Source organism: Lacerta agilis, chromosome 3 (genome assembly GCF_009819535.1).
Source record: "Lacerta agilis isolate rLacAgi1 chromosome 3, rLacAgi1.pri, whole genome shotgun sequence".
In the NCBI taxonomy this organism is placed as follows: Eukaryota; Metazoa; Chordata; class Lepidosauria; order Squamata; family Lacertidae; genus Lacerta; species Lacerta agilis.
Genome location: NC_046314.1, coordinates 30,820,275 through 30,846,661, shown reverse-complemented (window position 1 = coordinate 30,846,661; position 26,387 = coordinate 30,820,275). Strand labels below are relative to the sequence as shown.

The following is a 26,387-nucleotide window of genomic DNA, read 5'->3' as shown; positions in this document are numbered from 1 at the left end:
GATCAGATATTTGAATGATTTAAAAAAAATAAGTGAGTGAGCTTAACCTTTTATGAAACGATAGAGCACGCTTCCTCAATCTGGTGGCCTCTAGATGATTTGTAACAATTCCTATTGGCCCATAACCATGCTGATTGAGGCTTATGGAAGCTGCATGCCAAAACATCTTGAAGGCACCAGGTTGGGAAAAGCTGTTACAGGTTTTTTTTATACTAACTATTTTTATTACTTAATTTGCAGGACCTGGAAAAAGAGTTTGAATGTACAAAAATGCAGTTGGAATCCACAGCACTTGATATTCAGTTCTTCATTTCTGAGCATGCCCAAGATCTTTCCCCAAACCAGAGCAAGCAGCTCTTGAGGCTGTTGAATACCACACAGAAGCGCTTCCAGGAAATGCAAGAGACAATAAGATCCCAAGTGAACCATTTTGAAACTCTCTTACAGACAGAACAAGTTCTTGTTGACCAGAAGGTTTGCTTCTGTGTGTGATTGTGTGCTTAGCATGACACCGAACCCAAAATTTTGAAGTGCAGAAATTGTACTCTAGCTGAGATCGAAAGCAAAAGAATACAGTGTGCCTATCCTTCAGAATTCTAGAGCCACATGATAAATGTTTGAGGGACCAGTTGTGTGCTTCCTTCAACAACAAGTTTTGTTTCAACAGCAATATATAGAAATGATAAAATGCTTTACCCAACAGTGGGTAATGATTTGACTTTTACTTTAAAGCTGAGTCATAAATAAACTAATAAAGCTGAGGCAGCAGACCTAGGACTACACATTAGACTTTGGGTATCTGTTGAAGAAGGATGCTTTGTCATCTAGTTCAGGAATCTAACCAGCTCCCTGTGCCAGGAAGCAACAATGGATGCTTCTGTGATTTGGGGAAATCACTCTGCGACTTGCGTGTTGCTCTTTTGTGGGCGAAATAGCTGCAAGTGCTTGTTCTGCATCTCGAGGGCCCTCCAAGAGGTCTGATCACTCTAGCGCAGGTGTGGGGAACCTTTGTCCTCCAGATATTGATGAACTAAAACTGCTGGAGTTCAGCAACACCTGGAGGGCCAAAGGTTCCCCACATCTGCTCTAGTGTATGGAAGGTAATGTACTTAAGAGCATTGGGAATTTGTCAGCAATAGGGCTAACGGAAAAAGAAGAAGCAGAGTTCTACGGTAAGAGCTGTTTGACAGTGGAACAAACTCCCTCAGGAGGTTGTGGACTCTCCTTCCTTGGAGGTTTTTAAACAGAGGTTGGATGGCTATCTGTCCTGGACACTTTATTTGAGATTCCTGCATTGCAGGGGGTAGGACTAGATGACCCTTGTGGTCCCTTCCAAACTCTATATTCTATTAGTCTGCAAGCACCGAACAAGATTAACTTTGAAGGACAATTTCTTTTTTAATCAGTTGAGGAGAGAAGGGAGAGTCTTCAGCCCAGGAAAACCAGGATTTTAAAAATATACTTAATAGGAAGTGCTGTTAAGAACAATGAGTGCCATTGCATGTCTGCTTCTGTATTGCTTAAAACACAATAGCATTTTATATGTGGGTAATATTACATGTACCAACTGATCTAACACATAGTTTTCAACTAACCTTTGTTTTGCCATCCCCTTTTCAGAATTAATACCTGCCTATTACAGGTTTCAAGCCATTCAGAGATTTGGATTTTCACACGCATAATGCATGACCAGACTTCTACTGGGCGGTTCCATCCAAAACCTGGTGTCTTTACTTACAGCATTTGTGAGGTTTATCTCAAACCTTCTATATTCAGCTTCTTTAAACTGTGTGCAGCTGCTATCATGTTTACAGCATACTCTCAGAAACAGTGTCTGATGAAAGCTTTGAAACTTGGTTGTTTGAACATTAACCTCTGTGAGAGCTTCTGAGCATTTCTATTCAGGTTTCTTCTTATTCTAAATTAGGACTTGGCAGACCAGCACCAGGATTTCACAGAAAAATTACAGGATATATGCGACCTTCTCACACAGACGGAAAACCAGCTCATCGGCCACAAAGAAGCACTTGCTATTGAAGATACCAAGGCAGAGTTGCAGCAATACCAGATGAAACAAGAGGTACAATGCTTGACTAATCGGCGGCAGCAGAGCCAGGCTGCAATCCTTAGCTCACTTACAAATCACATTGGAGTTACTTGTAAATGTTTCTGAGTAGATGTGCTTGGGAGCATGTTGCAAGCCATGTAAATATATTTTGGACTAGCTGTTTGCACCTCACCCAAAGTCCAGTTGAGTTTATAGTGTGAAAGTTGGTAGGTCATCAACGAGGTGCTAGCAATATCCCTTGTGTAGCCTTCCAGCAGTGCCCCTTCTGTAGCCTGCAGAAGCGTCTTGGCATGGCTCTCAGGAATGTGGGGGTAAAATGAATCCACTGAACAGCAATGCGGTAGAAGAGGAGAGCTAAAATCATCCCTAGTTTGGAGGTTTGTTAGTATGCTTATGCAAAATTGTTAGATATCGCCCTTCAGTTCCTCAAGTCCAAAGCAGTAAAAATGAGTTAAAAGACCAAAAGAAACAAAAAACCAGCGTTACCGCAAAAACACTACAATTTTATTTATTCGTCTTTATTTATTTAACAAGATTTCTATACCACCTTACCAGCAAAAATCTTCTAAGTGGCTCACAAAAAATCATTAATTAAAACATACTGATGAAATCAAACTTTAAAAACAAGTTGACACCAAATTTATCAAAATACAGTCAGCGGCTTTAAAACAAGTATGCATGGATTGTTGTTGTTGTTTTAAAAAAAAACACCTTTGTGTCTGTTTCTATATATTTTATTAACTGCTTTAAGTGAATCCTTTTTGGAGCGGAAGGATGCGAAACAGTTTGGGGGTACCATATTAAAAAAAGAATACTTTTAAAAATGTGAACAAGTAGTTCCAGTCAATATTCTCAGCCTCTGTAAAGAAGTACCTATTTGCATTTGGCTTCCAAATGCTCCAACGCATGCAGTTTTTTTTTGTGTGCCAGTAAAAGGTTCAGGCGAATGTTTACTGCTTGAGTGGTGCAAGGAGCTAAGTCAGTTGATTCATTTAGTTATTTACTTATTTATTTGGATATGATTATTATTTTGCCCTCTCAGTTAAACAACCATCATGGCAAGCTTGCAGGTGATTGAAATAACAATTTCTTACACAACCCATCAGCTTCTTGTCCCTTGGATGGGGTCAGAGTGTGCTTCCTTTCTGACCTGAAGTTCCTGGATAATTAGCAGTTGGAGCCAAGTGTTCTTTCTTGCAGGGAGAGGGCTTGGTGATACAGGGCAGGCGCTGTGGCACATGCTACCTTGTCTTCCCACAGAGGGGGATGCCCGAGTGGCTCAAATGGAATGATATTGTGTAATATGAAGACTCTACCCCCTGCATCTGTGCTGCTTGAGGCGACTGCCTCACATTGCCTCATGGTAGGGTGGGCCCCTGAGTGGTGTGTCAGTTTGCCTCTAATTATCAGGGAAGAAATTGTGTTTCAGGAAGTTGCACTCTTTTCCAGTATGGAGCAGAGGTCTCAGTCTCAGTCTTATAGAAATTTAGCAACTCTTACTTTCTTGTTGCCATTTTCATGAAACGTGAAGGCAAATCCAGGGTGTATCTTAGAAAAGGGGCTTTCAAAGTGAAAAACGAATGGATAACTCTTCCTTCTGATTTTTTAAATTGTTGATTCCCCCCCCCCAAAAAAAGGAGCTGCAGAAAGATATGCAAGCAAATACACAGGCACTGGCAGAAATTGTGAAAAATACAGAGATGTTTTTGAAAGAAAATGGAGAAAAGCTGCGACAAGAAGACAAGACTGCTCTTGAAAAGAAGCTTAATGAAGCCAAGACCAAGTGTTTGCTGCTTAGCCAGAAGGCAGAGGAGTCCAGGAAACAGCTGGATAAAGCCGTAACAACAGCTATTAAGCAGGAAACAGAAAAGGTTCTTTGGCAACCATTTAATATTTATTTTAAAATGGCATATTGCTATAATTTTTCCTTGCATGTGAATGCTGACCATCCTAGACAAATTTTGTTAATGTCTATTTTCAGACATTCACCAAATGCATCTGGAATTGTCACTATTCGCTTCCCAAAAGAAAGGAACATATGGAGGAATTCAGTGTAGCACTCAGGAGATAGTTGCTTCAGCATAAACAGTTCTGCTTGCCTGATGTCTCCCCCTGTATTCTGTGCTGAGGGTTCTCCCAACTGCCCCTAGCCATTTTTCTTTTCTTTTTGGGGGGCGGAGTGCAGTGGAGGAAAGTCCCATTGCACTAGCTAAAATCCTTGTGCAGACTTTCACTAATGTGTCTTGTTAGTTCAGGCACCCCCAACCTCAGCCCTCCAGATGTTTTGGGACTACAATTCCCATCATCCCTGACCACTGGTCCTGTTAGCTAGGGATGATGGGAGTTGTAGTCCCAAAACATCTACAGGGCCGAGTTTGGGGGTGCCTGTGTTAGTTGAATGTGGCCCGTAGACATTTTCTGGTTCCATAAGTCTTTCCTCCCAAGGGAGGATCCTTTAAACAATAGTCCATGTCACAGAATAATAATTCCTTTTAGTTTTTCTCATTTTCCCTAAGCATACAGAAGTTCAGGCACACTGCGTCATTCTGCAGATGTTTGCACATGACCAGTAGGAAAAAAAGTCCCACTAATTCCCCCCCCCCCAAAAAAAATTGTGTTAGTATAGCCTTGTTTGCAATACCATGAATATCTGCATTTGAACTTTTCATGACTGTATAAGATTTGAGCTTGAACTTTAATTGTGCAGGTTGCAGCTAGAGAACAGCTAGAGGAGAGTAAAAGCACAATAGAGAATCTTCTGGACTGGTTGTCAAATGTCGACAAGGATGCTGAACATGGGGGCAAAAAAGGCAATCCAGCAATTAAACAGAATGGCACCCATTTCCAAGAAGGAGAGTTGGCTGGAGAAGACGATGAATTCAATGGCAACTTGATGGAAATCCAACAACAGAATGAAACTCACGTGGATGGACAGTTTAAGCCCCCAGAAGATAATCTCAACATGCAATATCAGAAAGCCAAGGTACTACACATGTATAATACTAATTGCTTTATCAATTCATGGAAAAGAAATGAGGGTTGATATAAATCCACCTCATGTGCCATGTAGCCAGCATTGCCAGCTGTTGTGGTGGCCTTGAAACATACAAAGCAAAAGCCTAGTGCAGCCAGGAGACATAATCTGGTCCACCCCCAGATCCCTGCTTTTCATACAAAGGAATCTCTAGAATGATTTCGTGGGAGGTGATTTCACCACCTACAATCCTCAGAGCATATTATTTCCTAGCTCTTATCTAATGAACCAATAGAACATTTTCATCTCTAGCTTCTGTGTTGAAAGTCAAAGCTGTGGAAAATAAAGGCAGGCCAAAGTGGGAAGTATTTACAAGCACACCCAAACAGCCTAGCCTTAGCACATCTTACATCCATCAGAATGCCAGTGGCTGCACATAGCTCCCTTTAAGCTCAAGGTCTCTCTCAAAAGCCTCAGTGTTATGGGTAGCTCCATGCAGGCACATCAGTGCATAAATGGAGCTACCCCTAATATGAAGCCATTGAGGAAGCCTTTGTGTGTGCATTGGGATATTTTAATGCAGGTGGTTTGTTCTTATGATTGGGAAGTAGGAATATAGTTGGTTGGTACATCTGCAGCACAGCATTTTGATTTGTTTAATGTTTCTGAACCATCGTAAGTACACTTTCTAAGAATTGGACACATTACAGATTAGATTGCTAATTATATGTGTACGTTTTGATTCCCTGCCACCTTCCCCACCCAGGCTCAGCATGAGAAAATTATTTCCCAGCAGCAAGCTGTCATAATAGCTACGCAGTCAACCCAAGCCCTGCTTGAAAAGCAAGGACACCATCTTTCTCCAGAGGAAAAGGAGAAGATTCAAAGGAATATGAAGGAACTGAAGGTGCAGTATGAAACTGCCTTAGCAGAGTCGGAGCAGAAGCTGAAGTTGACTCGCTCTTTGCAGGAGGAGCTTGAGAAGTTTGATGCGGACTATGGTGAGTTTGAAAGCTGGCTCCAGCAGGGAGAGCAAGAACTTGATAACCTGGAGACAGGTGCATCTGACTTCAATGGGATTATCATCAAACTGAAAAGGCAGAAGAGTTTTTCGGAAGATGTCATTTCTCACAAAGGGGACTTGCGGTACATCACCATTTCTGGACAGAGAGTATTGGATGCTGCTAAATCGTGTAATAAAAGAGAAGGTGTCAAATATGACAAGGAAGGTATTGATACTTCTTCAACTTACATTGAGGTGCAGAATAAGCTGGATAGTGCAACTGGTCGCTTCAAATCTCTCTACTCTAAGGTAAATTGAGTGTGAATTCATGTGGAATGTGTATCCATGAGATAAACCTTTTAGTTCACCAAATTGTTACATGAAATTAAAAGCAGAATGCTTTCAGCAGAGGAGGAGCCTGTCTAAGGGTATTTTCTTGCTGCATCTCTCTGTATCTTATGTTTTCCATGTATCAGGCAAAATGTATAACTGAATTGGGGAAGCAGGATTAGGGCTTAGGTTTCTCCCTTTCACACTCAGTTTGTGAGTTCCTACAGTCTCTTGTTCCCACTTTTTGTTGTTATTCCCTTCATTTTTGTCTTACGCTTTCTCCATGAGCCCAGGGTGGCAAGCATAGTCTCCGCCCCCGCCCCCAGTTTATTCTCACAAGCTGTAAAGTAGGTTAGGCTGTGAGTGAGTGGAACTGGCCCAGGGTCACCCACTGAGCTTCATGGCTAAGCAGGGATTTCAACCAGATTCTCTCGTGTCCTAGCCTGACATTCCCATGCATCACTTGTGAGCGTTGCCAAACCAATTTACAGTGGAACCAGATATGATCCTAAAATCACATTCAAAACCTAAATATAATCAGGGTTTTCACAATGAATTTGTGAGCATGATTGCTGTCATGTTAATTGGAAGTAGTCCTCATCCCTAAACCATGTTTATATCTGAACCAAATCTTGCAGCGCAATTCATTGCATGTCTCTTCAGAAGTAAGTCCCGCTGTGTTTAATGGAACTTGCTCCCTAGTAAGTTTGCTTAGGATTGCAGCTTTAATGTTAGTGTACTGGCTTTTTTTTAATGGTATATGGTGGGGGTGGTGTTATGTGAAATACTAAATTGCCCTATTCTATATATTTTTTCTGTATTGCACAATATTTGATCTTCTCAGGGAATCCCATTTGTTTTCTTACCATTTACTCTGAGGCTTTTAAACGTGTTCTCTGAGACAACTTAGAACCGAATTTGGTCTCTTTAGCTATTTAAACAGACCTTTTAGTGTGTTAAAAAGTGTCTTTAAGTGCCTGAACACATGAATGTAGAAAGTGGGTGGGAGCAGGGACACACACACTCTCTCTCTCTCTCTCTCTCTCTCTCTCTCTCTCTCTCTCTCCATCCATCACCAATGTCCTCAGTTGCTGAGCTTCCCTGTGATGTGCTAAGCATTCTGCAGGTGACTTATACTCATGGTCACTAGAATATAAGTAGAACTCTTACAAAGAGTTGAACTCTAATAAAGCAGTGTCCTCAGTTGCATGGAGGAATCTACTCGTGTGCAAATAAGCAGAAGCCCCTGGCACACTTCCTCTGTGCAACATGGAAAGCTGGGGACTGCAGTAGTGTGATGTATGTGAGGACATTGGGGAGTGGGGCTTGTGTCTGTACCCCTGTCCACACTTTTAACAGTCCACATGCTCAGGTGAATGCCTGAACACCCTTAAGGCAGCAGTCTGATTGCTTCACTATGTGCCCAAAGCACAGATCAAAGCTTTGCCACTCAGGTGACATTCTGTGGTAGTGTGGCAAGCAGAAATCTGGGTGATGCCATAAGATTACCACGTAGCCACAGGTCCAGCCCTTGCCACAAGTCAGGGGACTCCCACTTTGACTATGAAGAGGATCATGGCAGTTGTCCCCCCAGGCTGTGATAATCTAGAAATCGACTAGAAGTTTCATATGGCTGCCAGACAACAGCAAGCCCCACTTTGACTACTGCTCTGCATTGTGCTGGCCTTCATATTTTAGCTAAAACACCACCACTGTACATATGTGGTGATGGAAGGGAGATAAAAGCTGGGATACACACTAGCCAACACGCAAAAGAAATTTATTCTGGAATCTTTATTTTGTTCATTTAACTCGAACTTCTAAAACTTAGGTCTTCTCAGGATATACAAACTTCCAGGTTATGATTTTATCTGCAAATCCTACTTGTAAGTACATTGTCTGGCTTTTCAAATTTGACCACTAGATGGAGCCAGTTGCAATAAAAACCTCTCACATGAGTGTCAGAAGTTAGTGAGGAGGGAAGTTTAAACAAAAGCCTTGGTGCACACAACACATGCTAAGCCAAACCTTCACTTTGCTTGATGCAGTGAGGCAGGAAAAGGGTTTGGTTTAGGGTGTCAGACAAAAGCAGGCTTGTGTGTGCTTTCCGTGTTCAGCTGTTACTGGAGCAGTATGAAAAGGCATTGTTATCATGGCATAAATATCTTGCAGTACGAGCTAAGCAGAGTATTTTAATTACCGTTACAAGATGTTTCCAAATCGCACAAGTCTTTTAGCTAGTAATATTATATACAAATGCTTTAAAATACAGTATGTTTCCATTCTTGAACACTGTTTTCTCTCTGCGCACTTCTAGTGCAGTATCCTTGGAAATAACCTCAAAGATCTGGTAGATAAATACCAGAATTATGAGGACACCTCATCTGGGCTTCTGCTAGGACTTCAGGCCTCTGAAGAAGCTGTGAATAAACAGTTGTCTGAGGCAGTTGCTGTAGATCCAAAAAATCTGCAGAGACAACTGGAAGAAACCAAGGTAAACCAAGTGAAAAAATATCCAGAGCTGTTGTATTTCAAGAAAAAGCAGTTTATAGAATAAAGGAAGGTCATATCCCCCTCTGGTGTATGTGTGTTTGGGGGGGGGTACATTAGTTGAACATGTCAGATTTAGAAAAAAATAATGCTGATTGTTACAAGGGAAACCTAGAAGTGTCCTGTCAGTGACACCTTTTTGATCATTAGCTCCTTGGCTTCCAACTTGTTCATGGGACACCAAGTGCTTATTGAACATTGTGGCTATATGTCAGGGGTCCCGAAACTTTTTGAGCCTGGGCGCACATTTGGAAAGCTAAGGAACAGTTTTGGGCCAAAACATCCATCTCACATGGTGCGGGACGGACGGACGGACGGGGACCCACCACTCACTCTCAGATCCGATCCAACCACCACACAAATAAAACAGACACAAAGTGTAAGCAATCCCCCACCCCATCCCAAAAAACAACCCTCTCAACAAAACAAAACCCAGTAAATTTAGAAAGGACATTGAAAAGGCAAGTGGCCTCATCAGGGACCAACAGTGTCTGTCTAAGAGAACCAGAAGTAGAATCAGGACAATGTATATGTTTTTTCTCCTTTTTATCCTCACCACACCCCTACAAGGTAGATTATATTGAGAGATAACGAGTGACTCACTTCCGGGGCTCAGCTAAGAGGTGCTGGAACAGCGTTCCAGAACATTCTGACTGAAAAAAAAGCCATAGTTTAATAGGGATTTGACCTCGGTCTCCTCAGTCCAAGCCCAGCACTCCTACTCGGAGTTACTGTATCCCGCTGGCAACGGGGGAGGGGGAGCACAATTCAAGTACAGTGATACCTCGGGTTACAAACACTTCGGGTTAAAGACTCCACTAACCCGGAAATAGTACCTCAGGTAAAGAACATTACCTCAGGATGAGAACAGAAATTGCGCAGCGGCGGCAGCAGCAGGAGGCCCCATAAGCTAAAGTGGTACCTCAGGTTAAGAACGGTTTCAGGTTAACAACGGACCTCCAGAACCGATAAAGTTCTTAACCAGAGGTACTACTGTATTTGTGTGGAGGGAGGAAACAATAACAACAACATGGGACACTTCTTCATAAGAAGTTTCTTTTTTTAAAATAGAAAAGAGAACTGGATTAAGGTAGATGAAACACTCTCTTTATCTGGAGTTATTTCCTCCAAATCCTCCAGGTTCCAGACAATTGTTATCTCTTGTGACATAAAGCAGAAGTAGCGCTATAGGCAGAACAGAGAGGGGCTCTCCGTCTGCAGCCTGCCCACTTTACCACCCCAAAGGCCGACTGACATCACAGACTGCATTTTTAATAACAAAACTCTCTTCCCATGGATGGATAACTGCTTTTATGTGACAGGGAAGCTCTGTTTATGGCAGTAGGTTAGGAGAGCCTGTGTTTTTTTAAATGAAATTCTTATTACAGTGGCAGCCAAGTTGCAATTTTAATGTATAACATGAAAAGAACAGTCATTGCGTAAGTCCCATTGTAGTGAATGGGAGCTATGCAAAAAAGGGGCAGTAAGCAAAATATCTTGGGCTGCAAATTGTGCTTGTCCAAGTCAAGATAAGAACTGCCTGTTCTGGATCAGCTCATGGTTTCATTTAGTGTAGCTTTCTATCATCCCGAGTAGCCAACTGGATTCTGCTCAGAAGTTCCCCAGCAGAGCAAGATGTGTATTGTCATCTGTATGATGTTTAATAGTATCTACCAAACCGATCTTACTGTTATTGTGTGCCTGTGTGTACATGCACACACAAGTTAGCAAGCAGTAGAATTGAAAAATTGTACATTTTTACAGGTACTTCAGGGGCAGGTGTCCGGTCACCAGGTTGCTGTAGAGAAACTGAAAAAAGCTGCCGAAGTGCTTTTTGACACCAGGGGAGAATTACTGCCAGACAAAGATGAAATCCAGAATACCCTGGGTAAGATGAGTAACTGTCTTTTCCATTTCCTTCTTCCATTGCTCATATTTGTAGACTGGAGAAGATAGTAAGTGGTGGTTGCCTCCTGGCCTCCTACAACTCAGCTATTTTTACCATTATTATTTTTTAAGGCAAAGGGCATAATTCACTGAATCAGGCAGAGCAGTTGTTAAGCTCTCAGCCCATGAAAATCAGCAGGACTTAGTAGTGCTCAGGTCTGGCTGGGTCATGTCCCTATAATGTAGCGCCAAACCGTACGTGACAGTGACAGGCCCATGTCTAAATGCAGGTCTGCTCCAGTCACATGTTACAAATGGGATGAGTGAGCCATTTTCAAGGGCAAAAGGGTGGAGGAAAGATGTGTTGAAGTTGCTTACGTGAGACTCCCAGTGGCCTTCCCGTGAGGCACTGATCAGGTTTCCACCTGCTTAGCTTCAATAGCTTCAGTTGATCCTAGGGCAGCATTGGGGTACCTGGGCCCTTCAGGTGCCGTCAAATTCCAGCTCCCATCAGTCCCACCCAGTGGTCAGGGATGATGGACATTGTGGTCCAGCAACATTTGGAGGACCACGGGTTCCCCATGTCTGTTCTAGGACATTTATGAAGCACTATCAGAACTCAGACCACATGACAAATGGCTTTTGAAACTTGCAGAACTTTCCAAATCCATTAGTGACAAGTCATAGTGTTGGTGTCGGTGGTAGTGTATCCTGTTGCTCCAAGGCAAAAAGTCACCTTGTGCACATTGAAACCCCAAAATCATTGTGGAAAGAAGTTTCAACATAACTACCGTAGCGCTAATCATATGTAAACATTTATAGTTAAGAAGAGTAATATCGCTTTCCAGTTCATCACATCTATATTTCTTTATACAAACATTTATTTACCACTATATCATTATTTTTTTTAGAAAAATCAAATTAGTTTACAACAGTTATATATATAAAAACATTAAAAAATTAAGATCAGAGGCCATCAACTATTATGCAAAGGCCAGCATAGGCATTAACTGTGCATGTTCAGAATTTGTTTTCCTGTTTCAAGCCAGAAAAGAACTGGGGGAAATGACACACAGTTCAGTGATATTTCTACTTGTAATAATAATCAAAGATGCTGGAACAGAGAAACTGTTACCAAGAAGTGCAGAGGTAATGACGGGTTAAACTAAACTTTGGATTCAGGGGTGATCTTGTGGTTTCAGTGAGTTAAAGAGGCACACATCCTAAGAGTCTGGAGAAGAGGATATCTGAGCTGATTGAGGTTTCTTTTAAAATTATAACTGTTCTGCCCTAGCAGCCATATGAGATTACTGGAATATGTATAAAGGCCTGCAAGAGAAAGCTGGCTATGCAGACTTAAGCCTTTAATTCCCTGGTTCCAACCATCAAGTATGCGAAGTCCATCTGTTTAACATCCTGCTGTTACAAGTTAATGTATTAAAATATTGCAATACCTCTTTTCATACTCCTGCCTGGCACTGCTTAACCTGCTAAATTTTTGGTGGTTTGTTTTTCAGTGCTCCGTCTGATATTTTTCTAGCTGCTTTTCTAGCTATTTGTGTCTGATGTTTGATGAATAAAGAATGTGTAAAAAGAAAGCAGGAAACCCGACACTGCAGAATTTCTGAGGAACCCCCCCCCTCCATTCCAGATTCCCTCACCAGCTACACCCCTTCCTCGCCCTGCTTTGCACCCTCCTGGAGGATAGAAAAGAGTATGGGAGTGTGTGTAGACACTAGCCTATTGTACAAAGACAAAATTTACATTCACTACTCTGCCTGCTTTTGCCTCTGTTACAGTCCACCACTGGCATGTTGTCCCTGGAAGCTTGACCAGAAAATAATGCTGCCCCCAGGCTGAAAAGGGTTCCCCATTCCTGCTGTAAAAAATAAAAGCCAGGTTGTATTTACCTGGCTTGGAGATGTAGGGTAGTTCTGAGCAACTGATAGAATTGTCCCCTTTATGAGACACTGATATCACTTGCTAGAATCAATCAGCAGGAAGAACAGATGAAATCCTTCTTTTGTAGAATATTGCCCTTTGACTTCTGGTCTCAGCAGTCTCTTGGGACATTTGCTTTTTATATAACCTCTTTCTTTTAGATATTTTGGAATTTGCCTTTTAAAAACCTGAGTCGAGCCACCTGGATCGATTAACTGTTCTATCCAACTGCTTTATACACAAGGCCATCTTCTGTGGGCATGCACGTCAGGCATAGAGGGAATCACATGTTCCCAACTCCCCTATAAAAGGGAATCACATGTTCCCAACCCCTTGTTGTTCTCAGAGTCGAATATGTCTGACTCTAGTCAGAATACTGATAAAGAATCCATAGTATACTCTCAGAAAAAATAACTTCTATCTATGAGTCCCCTATGCTGTGAACTTTTAAGGTACAGTTTCTAAAGTACAGTTTCACTTGAAAGAACCTCAAGTAGAAAATTCTGCATCCTTCTGGGGCTGCTCTGAGAGCCAAGCATTGTTCGCTACTGTGTGCGGCTTGTGTTAACTGGCCTCTTTCCTATATCATGTGGTATGCTCCTTGTCACAGCTAGTTATTGGTCATATTGGCTAGCTGTTTGCAAAAACTAAATTCTGAAAAATACTCCTTAGGCAAATCTTTAGGTGTGGCTTGGGAAAGCAAGTTAGAAGAACTTATTTGGGAGTGGGGACTGTTTTTAAGAGGAGAGAGAGTGTGTTGTTTCCCATGAGTGTTCCAAAATATGTGGGGATACAGGCAGCTACAGGGATATTTTTTTTAAAAGTTGAAACCGGGAGGGGGGGGACACCCCCCACCACTTTGTCTAGTTGCCTAACTGCTCCAAAACCTTGGGGAAATTTCTCCTGCTTGCCAGTTTTCAAAGGGATTATGTTTTCAACTCTCTATCTTTGCATGGTTGAAAGACGCTTGGCCGAAAATATCGACCCAGTAATACTTTGAATGTGTTTTTTACATGCAAAGTATTGCATTGCTGGTATTTTTGGCTAACCTTTCAGTGTTAAGGCTCTTGTAAAATTGACACTTGTGTAGATAAGAGAATATTGTCAGGTGCAGCTTTTCAAACTCCTGCCGCAGTCTGAGAAGGCAAGCTACACCTTATGGATTAGCTTCTTTTCTTCCCCAATAACTGTTTAAGGTATAGGAGCTATCTTTGATGTATACAAAATTTGTGGTTCAATTCCTAGCGACTCCAATCATAGGGTGTTAGGGAGCAGGGTTGGGAAAGACTTGTGCCTGAGGCCCTGAAGTGCTGTTGCCTATTACAGTAAATTATGTTGTGTTAGCCCTGGGGTAGTGAACCTATGGCCCTCCATATGTTGTTTGATTCCAATTTCAGCCCCCGTGGCCAATGGTACCAGGGTGATGGAAATTGTTGTCCAACCACATCTAGGTGGCTATGGGTTCCCCATCCCTGATTTAGCTGGACTATTGGCATAACTCTGCCAAAGGCAGTTGCTTGTATTCTAAGATGGTTGTGAACTTATAAACTATCCTTTATCTACTTGTTTCTTTCAGATACTATTGTGGATAAGTATAACCACTTATCCAAAGCAGTGAATGACCGGAATGAGAAACTTCAGATCACTCTGACACGTTCATTAAGCGTCCAGGATGGATTGGATGAAATGCTTGATTGGATGAATGGTGTTGAGAAGAGTCTTGAGGAGCAAGGTCAAGTGCCTTTGAATTCTTCTGTAATTCAGGATGTCATTAGTAAAAGTATGGTGAGTTAGTTTTCAGCAGAGCAAATTTTCCTCCTAATGACAGGAACTTAAAGCTCAAAGTGGGGGCGGGGGAAATCTAGATACTGAAAATACGTTTTCATTAACACATTCAGGTATCTGAAGAAAATTCAGTCTTAAAACAGCTTTTCATTAGAGTACATCTAAACGGTGACTTTCTCTAGTGCGCATAGTGCATTTGTGGGTGAGTTGCATGCTAATACTGTTTGTTAGCGTGCCGGACAACCCAAAAGTGCATGTGAGCTGTGCCAGTCTCCATGCAGACTGCCACAAATCCAAATATACTACCAGGGTCAGCACGGGGGGACTGCACAAAACCATAGATCGTCACTTCTGCAGCTATTGAGTAATGACTCTTTTTTCCTAAGAGTAGTGATGAACAAATCTGTCTCTTTTAGTTTCTTATTTTTCCAATCTTAAGTTCAGTTTGCCACATTTCTGCATCAGTTCGAATTTTTTTAAAAGAAGTCATCACAACAATTCATTAGCATTTTTGTGTGCCTTTCTCCTAAATGTACATATTTTTGTATGCTACATTCATTGAATTTTTATAAGTATTTCATGCTCATATACACAGTTGTGTATAGATTTTTTAGTTTGAGAACTGCATTGGTAAATTTGGAGACGTGAAAAGGATAGCTGTGCTTTTGGTTCACGTATTCTTTCACGCTCACCTTTAAATGCAATTCAAATTTCTTCCCCATCTTTATCTTTGGGGTTCTTCCTCATTGCTACTTCTTGTTTGTGGATTCCATTGCTGTAGAAACTGACTGCAGGAAGTGCAGTTATTTACATCAGCTGGCAATCACTTCATTCGCAAAGAGATGCACCCATGGTTATGGCTGTCTTCTCAGACTTATCTATTTATCCCAGGCTCTAGAACAAGACATTGTGGGTCGGCAAAGTAGCCTAAATGCCATGAAAGAGAAGTTGAACAAATTCATGGAAACAACAGACCCATCCACTGCATCCTCTTTACAAGCTAAAATGAACGAACTTTCTCAGCGGTTTTGTGAAGCAAATGATAAACACAGGAAAAAACTTGAAAAGTTGGAGGGATTGAAGACTAGAGTGGAGCTGTTTGAGTGCCTCACTGATAAACTCCAGTCATTCTTGGACAAGAAAACTCAGGCTCTCAGCGAGGCTGACATCCCAGGAAAAGATGTTACTGAGATGTCCTTATATGTGCAGGTACTGTAGATTGCCCCTTACTGAGCAGTACAATGGCTGGCGTAACTATGCCACCCACAATTATAAGATAACCTGCTGAGTCCAAGGACTAAATTTTGAACACCATGCAGTGTGTTCAGGTGTGAAGCAATTACTTTCTTGTCCATTTTGCAGGAAACCAACACTGAACTGATGGAGCAGAAAAAAGATCTTGAAAATTTGCAACACCTCATTGAAGAACTTTTTCCTCATGCTCTTCCTGGAGACAGGTCATTAGTGTTAGAAAAAGTAAATGCCTTGTCAAAGAAATTCAAGGAAATGGAAGAGACTATACGAGAAAAGTGGGTATAATAATCAAATTTTAGAATAGTGTGTGCTGGTGGTGGTGGTGGTGAAAATAATCAGGGTTGCCAATGAGTAAATAATTTCTGCTGATTATCTGTCCTGTAACTGATTTATTTTTACTTAATTACAATAATTTCCATGTGCATATTTCAAACACTTCATTAAATATGCCGTTTTGAGGTAACTTAGAATTTAATAAATAAAATATCCCACTCAATACACATATTAAATGCTGCAACTATAAAAATGAGAGTTCCAAATAATGTGATGCACAGACCTATAAGATGGTTGTGGTGTGTTTTGCAGTTTTATAAAGTGAAGGAGGAGTTACTGGCTTGTAACAATATTTCAGAATTAAGAAACACTCGTCATGCTAAGCCAAACCATAGCTTTGCACAAATGCACAAGTGTGTGGACTCCTAGAGAAGAGAACCCAACCACCATACTCATTTCCAGTTGTTTTGCTGCTTGCACCATGCTGAGCTAAGCCATAGTTTGGTGTGGCATGCTGTCCAGACCTGGACTTATTGTTACAGCTCATGGTTTGTCTGGAGAAAACTAAATCATGAGTCCAATTCTAGATGATATGATAAGCAAATATGTGGCTTAGCTCAGCATGGCACAGGGAAGAGTGAAGTGGCTGGGATTTCATCTCCAGGAACTCGTGTGTTTGCACCAACCAGACCACACTAAAAATACAGTAATAATATATAAGGAAATGCCACTTGTTGGGCTGAGATCTAAAGGGCCGGGTGTGATGGTTTGCATGTACATTGTGACAAGCCCCTATTAGTCCATCAAGACTCTCACTTTGGAGCAGCATTTGAAATGTGAGATGTGGTACGAGGAACTGTAGTCTGAAAGGAACATTGGCAACCTGTCTGTGCATAGATAGGAGTGCTTTCAGTCCCGGCTATACATACTGATTGTTAATACAGCCCATATTTTATGTAGAAGAAGGCTTTGCTTACATTATCCTGAGAACAAGTAGACTATCTCTCTCATATCCCTTCCTTGTTTTCAATTGTGCAGAGAAGAGGATGTTTCCTCTTGCCAAAAGCAGATGGATGAGTTCAATCTTCATGTAGAATCTTTGAAGAAATGGGTAGATGAGATGATGGAAAGAATTCCAGCTATCCAGCCCTCTTTGAATGTGGAGAATTTAAACAAACATTTGAAAAACACTAAGGTGAGAGACTGCTTATCATTTCCGACAACAATTTCATTAATTGGATTTGTATGTCAGTTGATTTGTCAACTGATGGTGTCCTTTTGGTCTCTCAGAATGAAGTAGGAACACTGTAGATCTTTTGAATGATTATCTTTTGTTGGTATTCAACTGGGTTTTACTCAGTGTAGATCCATGGAAATTAATGACTAAGTTAGGTCTGTTATTTCAATGGGTGTACGCCTAGTAAGACTTAGTTGACTACTGACCATAATGACACAGCTCCAAGGGACAGATGATGCACTTGCAAGAACTTACCAACTCACTTCAAAGCAAGAGACACCTCAGGATGTACGTGTGCAGCTGCACCCATTAGTGAATAGGGAAATTCTTGCAAGTGCAAAGAACTTGGCTTGCAACTAATTGCTAGACAGACACTTTTTGTCTCATTTTTTAGCTATGTTTGAACACAAACTATTGCAGTATATGATTCATTTTTATAATAAGAAACTGGGCATGGTTCAAATATGAGTAAAGTATTTGCAGTATTTTGGTACCAGTACATCTTTCCAGCCCTATTTCATTTGAGAGTTATGCTATCTCACCGTTTAAAAACGTTCACCCCAGTTTTGGGGTCATAAATGAGAAATGGCAGGGCACAGTTTGATGATAGAGCAAGTGGGATGTGTGACATGATACAATAATTTCTTGCCATGTCCAGGCCCTCTAGAGTGGAATGCTTTTTGTCACGCTTACATAGATAGTTAGTAGTTGAAAATAACATCTTGTTCATTTCTTAGCATTTGGAGGAGGAATGGAGTTCGAAGGCACCTGACATTCAGAAAATGATTAGCAGAGGAACAGCATTATGCAACCTAATTAGTGCTGTGACTTCCCCTGCAAGGTCAAGGGGAGTAAAATCAGGTATGTTCAATGGATAGGCATAATATTGGGCATTTCTACATATCTAAAAGTACATGTGAATGAAATTAAATAGCCAACACAGAATATATGTGTGTGTGTGTATGACGTGTTTATTAACTCCCTAGATCAATCCTGTGTATGTTGGGGAAACTTTATGCCAGATTGCTTGATAGACATTAATTTTAAGGTTGTCATTATCATTTCAATATTTGGCAGTACATTAGGTCATAGGTGCCATAAGAAAAGCCTGAGCCATTGGTACACAACTTGAACCCATGACCCTGAGATTAAGAGTTTCATGCTGTACTGACTGAGTTATTTCAGTTTAGAAAAATACTTCTCTCTGTCACTCAATAGCGTTTCTCTGTCTTCTTCCCACAAGGGAGCTATTACTTGATTGTTCTTTCTTCTTGCTTTGAACATTGCTGAATAAACTTTTAAAGTTATTTTTAACCTCTCTTGCAAACCTGACTTCATTCTGAGCTTTGGCCTGCCTGACCTTCTCCTTGCAATTGTTAGATACTTATATCTACTCTCCCTTTGTGATTTTGCCTTTCTTCCAATTCTAATACATTCCCTTCTTACATCTCAGTTCATCTGTCAGCTCCTTGTGCAGCCACACCAGTTTCTTTAGCTACCTCCCCCTTTTTTCTTGTTGGAATTGTTGGCATTTGGGCCTTTAATAGTTCACCTTTAATAAACTCAAATTCATCTGGGGCTCTCTTGTACTGAGTATTTCTGACCATGGGATTTCTCCCAGTAGTTCCTTAAACTTTTTGAAATTGGGCTTAAAGTCCAAAGTGCATCTCTTGACTACATTCAGCTTTCCCTTCACCTTTGTATCATGAAACCAGGAGGGCATGGTAACAGCCTCTCAAGTTTCCAAGTATTTCCACCTTGTCCATCAGTTCCTCCCTGTTGGTGAGGACCAGGTCCAATACAGATGATCCCCTTGTTGCTTCTTCCACCTTTTGGGAAATGAAATTATGAGAGAGCCAATTGTGGGATTTGTTGGACCTTAAATTCTTGACAGAGTTTGAGTTCCAACAGATATTGGGGTAGCTGAAGTCTCCCATGACTACTATATCTCTCCTTTTTGAATATTTGGTAATCTGCTCTAGGAAGGCATTATCCAAGTCTTCAGTCCAAGGTCACTGTTGTTCTTTCTTCTACCATTTTTACCCATATAGTCTCATGGATCTCTTCACATTTGTACACATCATTTACATGTAATGCTATTTTCCCCCACTTCTTGTTTGATCTATTCCTTTTGAATGAGTCATACCCCTCAATTTCTTCATTCCAGTCTTATCCCACCAGTTTCCAGTAATGCCTATTAGATAATATTTGCCATCCTGTATTCAAAACTCAAGTTTTTCTTCTTGTTTCCCATACTCTGTGCATTTGTATAGAGACAACTGAAACCATGAATCATTTTTTGGCACACTGCTGCCTCTGTCCTCTATAGAGAGTCGCCTGCTACCACCACACATCTCCCCCTTCTCTGGAGAGGAGCATGAATTGTTTTGTATGCTGTACCTTCTACTACCACCTCAGTGTGTTCTGAGGTCTGCAACCACTGTACTTGCTTCTCTGGCTGAGAATTTCCAAACCTCTTCATCTTATGATTAAAATTCTGCCGCCAGTCCCTTCTTAGAGTGTTCCCAGATGCTAACTTTCCATGCTCCTGACTCAGCTCTTTGTGCACAGTTCAGAGTTCAGGCAGTGTCCTGTGAAAATGCAGGTACCATGAGTACCATACAGGTTGTGCCACTTCCTGCTAGCTGTATGGGTTATCGGGACAGCGTAGGCTGAAAACTTTGGTTTGTGTGCACTTTGGAGATCAGATCCACTTTCTGAAAAAGAATTGTAGCTTATCCTCCTAAATCAAAGCAATTTCCATTTTTTAGTATGGACTAATGAATCCAGCAGTAAAGGTCAAGTAACTTCAGAGAAAGTACTGCTTTTATTTAGAAAATTTATATGCTGCTTGTTCAAAACAATAAAAATGCAGATCATGTGTCTGGAGAGGCTTGCTACAACAGAAAAGTTTTCAGTAGGTGTATAAAACATTATTGTGAAGGAACCTGCTTAATACCAACAGACAGGGAGTTTCAGAAGACAGGTGCTGCTATGCTAAAGGAATGACTTCTCTCAAATGCCGAATGAACATTGTGTGGTAATTGTAAACATGAAGTAAGCAAATAGGCACATTTGGGGTAGGGCAATCCTTTAAGTATACTGGTCCCAAGTTGTTAAGCTGCAGACAGTAATTTTTAGTATTCGTACCAACAGAACTTTGTGTACTTGAAATAATGTTATTTTAAAAGGGTGAAATGTCGTATTCAGAGTTTGCTTACTAAATGTGTTAATAATTTCTTTATTGGGTTCATTATGAGTGAGTGCAAGTGCCCTGAGTTTTGTGCCAATGATAAATGTTTCCCTCATGGGAAATATAGAAAAGTATCAATATCTTAGTATGTGAACATCTCACTTACTTGGCTGACTTATTTGCTCTCACCATTTCCCAGCTGCCATTAAGCTAGCACTCACTTTCCAGCTGGTGGTGAAGGGTGAATGCTTGGCCTTCTCCAAGGCAACCATTAATTCTGCTCCATTAAATAATCATCTTCAGGCTCTCTACTTACATAGACATACAGTAGGTTCTACTAAGCGCTCTTATTCTCTTCATAAATAATGGGTACTCATGAAATTGCCCGTGGAACAGCTAAAGGAGGGGGGTGGTTCTGAAGTTAATTTCACAGTGTGGAAAATTGGTAAACACAAAACAAAGTTTTGCACCAAAATTTAACTTCGGACACCCTCTCATTCAGCATTTTGTCTGTTCTAAATCAGTGTAGCACAAATGTTTTGGGGTCTTTGTTCCACAATGCATGGAATCACAGAACTGCAACTGCATGGAATATTGTGAGCAGCTGACTTAAGGCACCTTTCATTCAACATTTTAGACATGGGTACTGATAACAGCTCAGAACAAGTTCTGTATATACCAGTTCAGTTATGCTGGGCACAAATATGTGTTATATTTTGCTTTAACATGTTTAAAACAGGCAATCTGCAGTCAGAGAGTGATTGGGCTCCAAATTCCAAGCTACAAATAATGGATACATGTGCCTTTCACAATTAGTCTGCAGCAGTATTGTTTTATACGTAGGGCAGCTTCTCACAGAAGGCTTTGTACACAAGTATTTCTGTCAAAATTATAATTTCATGATGATAATTAGCATGTATCTTTATGTCTACAGTTAAGACAGCATGGGTTGAGCTGATTTGGGACTGATGTTGTAAAAATATCCTACATTTTTTGTTGTTATGAAGATCCCACTTATAACTAGTCTACTCTTAAACCACTAAGACCACTGTGACACACATAATAGCCTTAAACCTTGGTTTTATGTTTTTATTGTTGTAAATCTCTCTCTCTCTCTCTCTCTCTCTCACACACACACACACACACACACAAATATGTGGTATACAAATATTTTTATAAATAAAAATAAAAGAAAGAATTGGCTTCAACACACTGCTCATCCATTGACTCACTGGGTGCTTTAGGCAAGTCATGCTATGACTGCATTCACATGTCACACTAAACCATAATTTACCATAACATAAATGAGTCTACCAACCTAGCAGTTTGAAAGCACATCAGAGTGCAAGTAGATAAATAGGTACTGCTCCAGCGGGAAGGTAAACAGCGTTTCCGTGCGCTGCTCTGGTTTGCCAGAAGCGGCTTAGTCATGCTGGCCACATGACCCGGAAAAACTGTCTGCAGACAAACATTGGCTCTCTCGGCCAGTAAAGCGAGATGAGCACCGTAACCCCAGAGTCGTTCATGACTGGACTTAACTGTCAGGGGTCCTTTACTTTTTTTAAAAAAATGAGCCTAGGTGAGCCTTGTTCTCACATGCTCCCCTTTCCCCACAATTTATTGTATTGTCTGGACCTAAACATTTGGTTAGCATTAACTATGGGTGGTGGTATCTGAACATTACTCCCCATGGAGCAAATAGCTTCAATGGGGATGATTTTCATGGGGAAAATTGCGCTGGGGAAAGGGTTAAACCATTACTTCCTAGCACCATGATTCCAGTCAGAAACACACAACTCCGAGGCTGTTCTTTTAAAATGCAGTGGGAGAGCTATTCGCCTGCCCATGCCACATCTAGTTTGGCCCTTAAATTGGTTTGAAAAGGGATCAAATACTTCCATAGTGTCTGAACAATGAGGGAAGAACTAAACATTGCATTATGGTGATTGTTCCATCAGGGCAAGCTTGCCAGATGGAATGATCCCTCCTCTCCCCTGCTTACTGTTCCAGGGGTTCTCTTGACCTGCCCTGAGCCAGTTGGGGGACATGTGTGGGGGAGACTCAATAGTGCAAGTGGAAGTCAGGGCTTCTGCTAACTGAAATCATTAGTTGAATCCTGCTCTAAATCTCTAATCTCTCTCTTTCAGCTGTAAGCGGAACAGTATTAAATGGTGAAGGAGCAGCTACAGGTACCCAGGGATTCCTAACAAACAAAGGTGACTAATAATGGCTCACTTAAATACATAAATCTCGTGAGCAAGCACAAGATGTTTATAATTTGTCCCATTTTAATAGAATTTTCTCAATAACAGTCAAACTCCCTATTTAGCTGGAGTCTTCTGCACTTTGTTCTAACTTATGACGTGTGTATGCACATGTGTGTGCACGCATCCGGTTAATTCAACTTCTGTCTGCTTTTAGTGGATGAACAACAATTGTGGTTAATGAGAGCCAAGACAAGATAAGGAGTTCTTTCCTGGCTTTTTAATCCATTAAGAAGTAATCATGAGTAACAGTAGTTGTTATCTCTAGTAGGTGGAATTCGCTGTTTTTAAGAAATGACTTGACTATCAAGTGACCCAAGATAACATATGAATATAAGAAGCTGCTTATACTGGAGAGCCAAATAGATGTGACATTGGAGATACATGGAGTCTCTCACACCGTTCATTTGAACTTTACTTCAGCTAAAAGGGAGGATGGAAGCAACTGGGGTGGGGTGGGGGGTGTTCATTGAGAAAGTACAGATTCCCCCTTTCCAACTAACTTCCAGTCCAATTTGGAGTTCTACAGCTGCCCTTAAGGGGAAAATATAATCAGAAGACACTCCATGTATCTCCCATTTTGCCTCTACTTTGGCCTTGAGTTGGTACCATCCAAATAGGGGTGGAATTCAGAAAGGCCCCAGACAGACTAACCGCTTATATTATTGTGTTTGGCCTGCCTAGCTGTTATCATCCTGAGCCTCATTCTTGAATCTTTTGCATGTGTTAACAGAAAACAACGGATTATAGTACTGATTATAAACAACCTGTTATAGTACTTTGTGTGCATGCTAATTTTTGATTAAAACAAAACCTTAAAAACCATGCCTGTTAACTTTAAATAAACAGGCATGGTTTTTAAGATTTGGTTTTAATCAAAAATTAGCATGCACAGATAGTACTATAACAGACTCTAGAACACCTCAGTTTTCCTAAGAAATCAGATGTTGAAATTAGGATGGTGATAACTAGCTGTGTTCCAAAACCCTTAAATGAGAAACCAGACTAATGCTTGCCTTCATGCAGGATTTTCTTTCAGAAGTCCTTATACAATACAGTATTTCTGTACAAAAAAATAAAAATTTCCACTGTCATCAGCCTGGTGACTGGTTCATCTTTCTTAATCTGCTAATATTGGGGTATCAGCTTTGTAAGAAAGAAATTACTGTAACCAATTATTCTGGTTATTATTTCATGGAAGGATTAAAAACTTCTAATGTATAATATTTGCATCCTTTCTTGCTGTCTTAACTAGTAAAAAAATAATAAAAATAATAATGTATGTCCACCTCTCTTGCAGAAGTGACCACTGTCCAACACAACATGTCAACTGTAAGCCATAGTTATGATGATTTGGGAGCAGTACTGAAGGAAAAAAGATCAGAACTGGAATCCACTCTTTCAAATATGCAAAACATTCAAAGAGAATCAAATTCAGTGATGGAATGGTTACAGAATATGGACACTGCTGCAGCCAAATGGGAAGCAACTCTTATTGACAGTGAGGCTGTTAAAGAGCAAGTCGATCAACACAAGGTAGTTTCTGTCTCCCCCTCTGTTCAAAACTATCAATTAAGCATAATTAATTTTTAAAGTGAGCTTCCTGTTCGTATTAATGGACAGGGTCTGTTTAATAATGTATGTAACAGGACAACCATATATTAGCACTTTGTACTGACATGGAAATACCATAAAAAAATGTGTTATCAGGCATAGGATCAGAAGTCAGATTGCATACCTGTGATAAAATGTATCAGAGCTGCCTAAACAGATTAAGAGATCATCTCAATGAAGCACCGCTTCTGCCAAACACTTTGGTTTTATGTATTCTCAAGCCTAACATGTTCATTCTTCATAGCTATTTGAAACAGAATTGAAACAGAATGAGAATAAAGTGCAAGAACTGAAGGATAGAGTGACAGAGCTATTGGAGAAGAACCCAGACTCTCCTGAGGCACCGAAATGGAAACAGATGTTGGATAAAATAGGTATGGCAGGTTTTATTTTGCAGTGTAGGAAAGGGGAGAGGGACAACGATCTAATATTTGGTAAAACAAACCACATTGAATGTCTGTGAGCTTTGGAGAGAAGGATTGCACCTCATCCACATGACATACTAGAAACCTCTTCTGGACATGCTTTTGTTCATACATGACTACTGGCTTATGAGGTTTGATTTGTCCTATCAGATTTTATATTTTAAAAGGCATTGGCCACAGCCACATGTCAGGATAAAACAGCTCTTGGGAACTATAAACTATCATCCATGGCTTAACATTGTGTCCAACCCAGGGATCTTGGTTTGCTTAACTCAAACAAACCACAATTCGGAAGTCAAGCATAAAACTTGGCTTTTCATTGTGGCTTGTTTGGACTGAAACAAATGCACCACCCCTAGTTTTTATATAATACTAAGCCAGGGCTTGTGGTTTGTTCCTCCCACTTGCAAAATCAGAATCCCCAGATTGGCATTTGAAAAAAAGCCCCACTATTTGTTTGCCAAAGCTTGTTCTTGGTTTCTTGATAGTGGCCTGTGTGAGCAAACCAAACCAAGAATCCCAAGTTGAATGTAAAGCTAAGCCCAGGGATCATGGTTTGTTCCTCCCCCTTGTTCTAGTAGAGAAGTAGAGTGGGAACCACCTGCACGTCCACAGCCAACCACTGCCATTGTTTATTTGTTTGACTACCGTATTTAATATGAAATTACTATGCTTATCATGCAGTTTTACAAAATATTCCATCCATTTTTTCACAGATTCCAAATGGAGGGAACTCAGCCAGGTAACAGCTGACAGACAGAAAAAACTGGAAGAGTCATCAAATTACTTGACCCAGTTCCAAGCAACCGAGGCTCAGTTAAAACAGTGGCTGGTAGAAAAAGAATTAATGGTCAGCGTGCTTGGACCACTGTCAATTGACCCAAATATGTTGAACACGCAGAAGCAGCAAGTTCAGGTGAGCATTTGGTCCCATTGCATATTATTTGTAAAAATATGCTTGTGCTTCCTGGATTGAAAACACTGCTATTGTGGCCCCATCACCAGTGTGGTTTATCCCTTTTTTTGACAGAGTGTAGTTCTGAAAACAAATATGAAGGAACCAAACAACAACCAGTTTTCTAAAAAAAAATATGGATCTAATAATGTTAATAATGACAAAAAAGGGCTTCTATGTGGTGAGAGAAGTGCAGCTAGAGATAAAAGTTTTCAGCAGGGGAAAATGAATGGCAGCGCATTTCTTCTATGACCCTGTACATATAAATAAGCAAGTATTAATCACACGTGAATTACAAAATATTCCACACTCACGACCAGTATAGCTATTGGAAAGGAAATATGGGGTCTCACTGTCATCTTTCCCTCCTAATGCTGTTGCATGGTATGTGATGGCACTTGGAAGTGCAGTAGAAGGTGCTTAATCTTTTGCCCACTCACTGATTCTTCCTTCCAAATACTCCCACATAAGTGTATAATTTCCCCCTTCAGCGCACACACACTGGCTTCCAAAATCAGGAGGGAGCTCTGACTGGGGGTGGAAACAACCTGGATTTGTTTGCTTTTTGCAGGGGAGAATGAGGACATGTGGGAGAGTTTGAGCACCCCTACCCACCACTCCTCCCCACCAAGTA

At 40.8% G+C, this 26,387-nt stretch overlaps 1 protein-coding gene across 1 annotated transcript in view; it reads left to right on the top strand.

The window, feature by feature from the left end:
- The window catches only part of DST (dystonin), a 292,631-nt gene that overhangs the window by 179,881 nt on the left and 86,363 nt on the right, over nucleotides 1-26,387 (top strand). Inside the window, exons 39-53 of the mRNA XM_033143180.1 lie at nucleotides 1,938-2,080; nucleotides 3,706-3,939; nucleotides 4,776-5,051; nucleotides 5,809-6,354; nucleotides 8,693-8,869; nucleotides 10,690-10,813; nucleotides 14,330-14,538; nucleotides 15,430-15,747; nucleotides 15,901-16,067; nucleotides 17,104-17,260; nucleotides 18,040-18,163; nucleotides 22,643-22,711; nucleotides 24,060-24,295; nucleotides 24,618-24,747; nucleotides 25,515-25,714. Coding sequence (XP_032999071.1) covers nucleotides 1,938-2,080; nucleotides 3,706-3,939; nucleotides 4,776-5,051; nucleotides 5,809-6,354; nucleotides 8,693-8,869; nucleotides 10,690-10,813; nucleotides 14,330-14,538; nucleotides 15,430-15,747; nucleotides 15,901-16,067; nucleotides 17,104-17,260; nucleotides 18,040-18,163; nucleotides 22,643-22,711; nucleotides 24,060-24,295; nucleotides 24,618-24,747; nucleotides 25,515-25,714 — 3,110 coding nt within the window. The remainder of the gene's footprint in view (nucleotides 1-1,937; nucleotides 2,081-3,705; nucleotides 3,940-4,775; nucleotides 5,052-5,808; nucleotides 6,355-8,692; nucleotides 8,870-10,689; nucleotides 10,814-14,329; nucleotides 14,539-15,429; nucleotides 15,748-15,900; nucleotides 16,068-17,103; nucleotides 17,261-18,039; nucleotides 18,164-22,642; nucleotides 22,712-24,059; nucleotides 24,296-24,617; nucleotides 24,748-25,514; nucleotides 25,715-26,387) is intronic.